This window comes from Cynoglossus semilaevis, chromosome 13, assembly GCF_000523025.1.
Source record: "Cynoglossus semilaevis isolate Cse_v1.0 chromosome 13, Cse_v1.0, whole genome shotgun sequence".
Lineage (NCBI taxonomy): Eukaryota > Metazoa > Chordata > Actinopteri > Pleuronectiformes > Cynoglossidae > Cynoglossus > Cynoglossus semilaevis.
Genome location: NC_024319.1, coordinates 213,196 through 219,444, shown reverse-complemented (window position 1 = coordinate 219,444; position 6,249 = coordinate 213,196). Strand labels below are relative to the sequence as shown.

General features: G+C 41.9%; 2 protein-coding genes across 2 annotated transcripts in view; one reads left to right on the top strand and one right to left on the bottom strand.

The window, feature by feature from the left end:
• Positions 1–28: 28 nt before the first annotated feature.
• ube2s (ubiquitin-conjugating enzyme E2S) lies at positions 29–4,615 on the bottom strand. The gene is made up of 4 exons (XM_008322624.3): positions 4,420–4,615; positions 3,699–3,846; positions 2,494–2,684; positions 29–1,449 (listed from the first exon to the last, which is right to left on the bottom strand). The coding sequence occupies exons 1-4, from the start codon at positions 4,420–4,422 to the stop codon at positions 1,081–1,083; spliced, it is 711 nt and encodes a 236-aa protein (XP_008320846.1). The 5' UTR covers positions 4,423–4,615; the 3' UTR covers positions 29–1,080.
• A 125-nt stretch (positions 4,616–4,740) lies between these two features.
• josd2 (Josephin domain containing 2) overlaps positions 4,741–6,249 on the top strand; it is a 4,508-nt gene continuing 2,999 nt past the window's right edge. Inside the window, exon 1 of the mRNA XM_008322623.3 lies at positions 4,741–5,967. Coding sequence (XP_008320845.1) covers positions 5,846–5,967 — 122 coding nt within the window. The 5' untranslated portion in view covers positions 4,741–5,845. The remainder of the gene's footprint in view (positions 5,968–6,249) is intronic.

The following is a 6,249-nucleotide window of genomic DNA, read 5'->3' as shown; positions in this document are numbered from 1 at the left end:
AAACACCACCTCTGGTCTGTTTCACTGGTCATGTTTCAACCTTTTATTTATTTAAATAATTTAAAATGGACAGAAGGTTGTCCAGCTCCGGTTGTGCACAGTAACATTGTGAGCAGCACCTTCTCGTCCACGTCTCTATAAAACCACAGTACTTCAGTGTGTTTCCTTGGGAAATGTAAAAGCCCACGTGTACTTAGAAAATCCAGAACACCTGCCTGGGTTGTAGATGTCAATGTTCTGCTGTTCCCACACGGCAGGTCAGCGAGCTCCCACTGCCTTCTGGGTAAAGGAGGAGGCTTCAACCACATCAGTGTTGAACACAGAGCTTAGAGGCGTCGGTTCCCAATAACGTAGGTGTCCACTGACCGACCGACCGACCGACCAGCTGGACATCAACTACAAACAACTACTGAAAATGTTGGACAGTCAAACCATTTTAGAGACATTTAAAAAATCCTAAGGGGAAATTTTGACAAAAGAACCAAAGACCAGCTGGCATCAAAAAGACTTGTTCCAAACCTTTACTGCTCAAGATTCGGTTTGGGAAAAGAAAATCAGTCTAAAAATAGTTTTTAATAATTCCTTTCACAATTTCTGTGACCATTATTTTGGAAAACAAACAAAAAAAAAGTCTTGAACTGAAGTAGAATGGAGGTTGAGGCTGAACAGTGAGCGGCCGGTCAGTACACAGTACTGTGGCAGCAGCATTTACCAAACAACGCATTCAAAAGAGCTTCTTTTTGTTGGTTTTTTGTCTAAGCTCAGCTTCATAAAAGTTTGTTGTTCCACAAATGGACAGATAAAAAGAGGCCACTGAGTCCAGAGGAAAACTATGGTACCACTTTCCACGCAAAAACGTTGGCATTCTCAATTAGAAAATGATTTGTTTTTCCACATCATGTTTAAAAAATAGGACGTGTTAACGACGACATGACAGAGTGGTTGGAGTCTGGGCTTGGAGGCACCAAGAATCAGGAAAGGGTTAATCAAAACACGTCAATATTTATATTTACACACTCTTACACTAATGTGGACACGCGCGCGCACACACACACACACACACACACTTTATTGGAGGTATTAAAGTCGCCTCAGTGCACGCTTTTTACGCACTTTTTTCTTTCCTGCTGTGCTGTTGCTGCTGCTGTTGCTGCTGTTGCTGCTGCTCGTGGTGCTGGCTCCGCTCGCCCCGTTGCCCAAAGCCACCGGCACGGCTGCTGCGCTGGGCCCCGCTCTCTTCGTAGGGTCGCCCGCATGCTTCTTTGGCTGGGGGCCGTCATTAGTGTCCTGCGGAGCCACAGAGGTTCCACCAGGACCAGCCATGGCGTGGATCTCTGTGAGCAGACGAGCGCGAGACTCGTACTCAGCGTAGTCTTCCAACAGCAGACGGCCGGCCTCTTCGTTCAGAGCCGACTCTGGGTTTGGATGGATGAGGAGACACTTGATCGTCTACAAAGAAACAGAATGGATTCGTTAGTGTTAACAAAGGCTGCTTGAGCAAATGTCAGGACATGTTCTAGAAATTAATTGTAGTTTTTGTGATGGTGATGTGTTAAGAAAAGTCGGTCTGAACTTTCTCAGCTATAGTTTTATATATAGTTTTCTTGCATGTGTTGTATAAACGGACATTATGTTCAATTAAATCATTGTAGAGATAAATGTACATTTCATCTACGTTCATTGATGTTATTCTTTCACATGAATCTAAATACATTACATACAGTGTGTTTGTTGTTCCATTTCTTTCTAGAACTCCAATGTAGAGAATTTGCCTCCTCATGTTCTTCGCTTGGTCTACAAAGAAGTTTCAGCTTTGGCGGCAGACCCGCCTGAGGGTATTAAAGTTTATCCAAGTGAAGAAGACATAACTGAACTGCACACGGCGATCGAAGGCCCAGGTGAGGCTGAGATTCAGACTTGGTTGCTTTGGCAAAGACAGGGAAAAATTGGGGTGATGGCATTGGGGGGAGAAAATAGTGGGATGAAGAAAGAAAATAGACATACAGTACTGATACAATGGCTAATAATGAATATCAAGTGGAACAAATTAGGACTGTGAGGTTGAATATGATAAGAATACAAGTGTAGATTGTAAACAGTAATTGAAGCATTACTACTAGTGATGCACTGAAATAAAAATTCTTGGCTGAAACCGAAAATGAGGAAACCTCAATCAAATCAAAGCACAGTGAATACATTTATTATGAATAATTAATGAATTGATAATTGTCAAAATAATTAATTGTCAAATGTCTGGCAGAGTAGCCAGCAGAACAGCCTACCCATTATCATCGTTTGAGGAACTCGATGTCGCGATCTCAGAACTGAACATATCAAACAACCAACATGAAAAACAAAAATGTACTTTTCAGTGGCCGAAAATGTTCTGAATCTCTAATTCTTACAGCTTTAGTCTGATCTTTGTTTGAACACTTTCACATTTATATGTGTGTGTGTGTGTGTGTGTACAGGTTATATATTTATATATATTACTAGTAGGACGTGTCTGAGGCCCAGCTCTGCTTTCCAATCCTTCTTCAACACGTTGACACAGATCTCTCCTTTGTGACCAACGTTCGGGTGAAAAATCTTGGTCAGAAAATACCCCTTGGGTGGAACTGCGGGGAAGTCCTTCCCAAGGACCAGACGCATTCGGAAAATGCCACCAGCAAATGGAGTCCCCTCTGTCGAGGCATAAAGAATTGATGATGTTACTGTGAGAATGAAAGGCAGCAGGTCACGGAGCAGTGAGTGGGTCAGGACACACACACACACACACACACTAAATACAAAGTATTTTGTACTATTATCTCATGTGACTAAAGTATGATCACACTGCATGTTACATCTGAGGATTACTACTTCTTTCATTTAAAGGTTTCTCTTCCAAATCTGAAGCTACAGCATCATGATACAAAAAGTGTAAATGTTACACTGAATAACTAAATGTTTACGCCACTATGGTAACATTTGTTCTTATTTTTAAACTATTCCCCCTCTGGGGACTAAACTCATCCTACTGATGTGAAACACTTTGTTTTTGATCTCATCTTTCCACACATTTTCAGGAAAAGCCCAAGTACAGGAGTCTAAACAGCCACATTATGGGATATATAACCACATGGCTGTACACACACACACACACACACATATAAATGTGAAAGTGTTCAAACAAAGATCAGACTAAAGCTGTAAGAATTAGAGATTCAGAACATTTTCGGCCACTGAAAAGTACATTTTTGTTTTTCATGTTGGTTGTTTGATATGTTCAGTTCTGAGATCGCGACATCGAGTTCCTCAAACGATGATAATGGGTAGGCTGTTCTGCTGGCTACTCTGCCAGACATTTGACAATTAATTATTTTGACAATTATCAATTCATTAATTATTCATAATAAATGTATTCACTGTGCTTTGATTTGATTGAGGTTTCCTCATTTTCGGTTTCAGCCAAGAATTTTTATTTCAGTGCATCACTAGTAGTAATGCTTCAATTACTGTTTACAATCTACACTTGTATTCTTATCATATTCAACCTCACAGTCCTAATTTGTTCCACTTGATATTCATTATTAGCCATTGTATCAGTACTGTATGTCTATTTTCTTTCTTCATCCCACTATTTTCTCCCCCCAATGCCATCACCCCAATTTTTCCCTGTCTTTGCCAAAGCAACCAAGTCTGAATCTCAGCCTCACCTGGGCCTTCGATCGCCGTGTGCAGTTCAGTTATGTCTTCTTCACTTGGATAAACTTTAATACCCTCAGGCGGGTCTGCCGCCAAAGCTGAAACTTCTTTGTAGACCAAGCGAAGAACATGAGGAGGCAAATTCTCTACATTGGAGTTCTAGAAAGAAATGGAACAACAAACACACTGTATGTAATGTATTTAGATTCATGTGAAAGAATAACATCAATGAACGTAGATGAAATGTACATTTATCTCTACAATGATTTAATTGAACATAATGTCCGTTTATACAACACATGCAAGAAAACTATATATAAAACTATAGCTGAGAAAGTTCAGACCGACTTTTCTTAACACATCACCATCACAAAAACTACAATTAATTTCTAGAACATGTCCTGACATTTGCTCAAGCAGCCTTTGTTAACACTAACGATGACAAAACATTGGAACTTTAACGTTCGAGTAGATAACTTTACCATAGCATTAGCATCCTTGTGCTTCAAAGCTAACAAAAAGGCTGCTATAAGTCTGTAAAACAACTACAACAGGCGCATTATGTTCTGCACGTTATATTAAACAACATGTGATGACTTTCTATTGACGTCACAAACTACTAAATACACAGCGCCTAAATTAGATGTTCGACGGCTGGCGAGGACTCAACAACAAGCTAGCTGCTAGCCCTCATTAGCCGTCATTAGCCGTGAGCTCGGCTTCGCCACTTACCATCTTTGAAAATACTTCTGCTGAGTTGGTGAACTAGTTGTAGACGTGGACAGGAGACGCTTTTCCGGTTACTGTCTGTAATATGTGTCTTTTAATGTCAACCTAGTCCGGCGTCACTGACTGCTCGTCTTTTTCTTCATTCCGTTGACACAGGAACAAAAATACGATACTCAGTTTAACCTGACAGCGTTGGCCAATGAGCATCGTCATGACGTATAACCGTTCAAATTCTAAACCAATCAAGGTGCTGCATTTTCGTTATGCCAAAGTTGAATCTGCCAACAGACAGTGACTACGGTCACTCATTGGTCCGTTTGAAACAGTCGTCGTCAACTCTGGGGCTCATGGAACTTTGACGAGATCAAGCTGCCGTGCATGAATTCGAACCAAGTAAAACTGGTTTAATAAACACATTTAAAGCCGAACGACCTGTGTTTAAATCAGTAGAGGATCTGGAGATCAAAACAACAACACAACTGGTCAACCAAAATACTCCATAACAAATACACAGAAATATGCAAATATATTCACGGTTTGTGTAATTTAGAGGAGGACAAAGACTTTGGGTCTTTATTTTATTTAAGTTTTTGATTGGATCAACACATAATTCAACGAGAAACAATTAACCACCTAACATTTAATGTATGTTTAAATCTGTAATAAAAACGAACTAAAATAACTATGTGGCTAACCGCTGTGCCAGTGTAGTGGTTCGGAAGCAGAAAGCACGAACTTCTGGGTTCAATTCCCAGAGAAACATGCAACAAATCGACTGTTAACACAAAAATGTCCTTAATATGGGATCAACAAAAATGTAATTTATTATTTTTAAACAATAGCAGGTCTGTGTCATCCCTGCAGCCATGTTGGATTACCTTATTTATTTAATGTTGTGAGCGCGTTAAGATGTGGGTTAGTGTTTCGTACTTTGTTAGACGTCAAACTGTTTTCCTTCCTCCAAAGGTTATGTTTAGTTTACCTTTAAATAACAAGTCACAGCAACCGTGGAACAGCAGAGGGCGCCCTAACATCACGTCAACAATAATCAGCACGGACAAACCTCAGTGTATTTGGATTATGATCGCTTCATGTTCCTGAGTTTGTTCTTGTCATCGCTGTGATTATGACACGACACAGGAGAAAAAACTACGGCCGCTGTGACACTGACCATATATGGGCGGGGCGACCACGTAACAACAACACAAACAGCCCTGCTTCCGGTTTGTGGATGTAGCTGTCAGACTACAGTGACTCTCCAAACATCTCCTCCGTGGCCTCTCCAGACCTCGGAGAACAACAACGTCGGTTTCAGCTCGAGCTGCTGGGCTGAGTTTTCACCGTCTCAGGTCCGCGGCCCCAGGACGGTCCGCCTCGTTTTAGCGACAGGGTCGTTGCTACGTGTTTATGTGTCCAAACAAGTGTTAGCATGAGCGAAGGAGATGTTTTTCATGAGAAGCAACGACTGGAGCTCTGTGCCATCCATGCCCTCAACAACGTGCTCCAGGAGCGGGTGTTCACCAAGGAGACAGCCGATGACATCTGCAAGAGGTAGGGTCACGAGTGGACGAACACACGCACTGACACGCACACGTCACTGTCCATTACCTGCTCTCCAGTTCTCTCTAGTGGTATGTCGGGGGTTTGATTCCCATTAGGGTTAGGGTCAGACTGTAGACCAAAGTTCTGCCTATTATTAAAAAAACAAAACAAAAACAAACACATTAAAAGAGTAGTGAAAACTCACGCACACGCACGGGGGGCCGGGAGGGGGTGGGGGGGGGGGGGCGGCGGAGGGGGGGGCAGGCAGAATCCGCGGGGGTTATGGAGGGG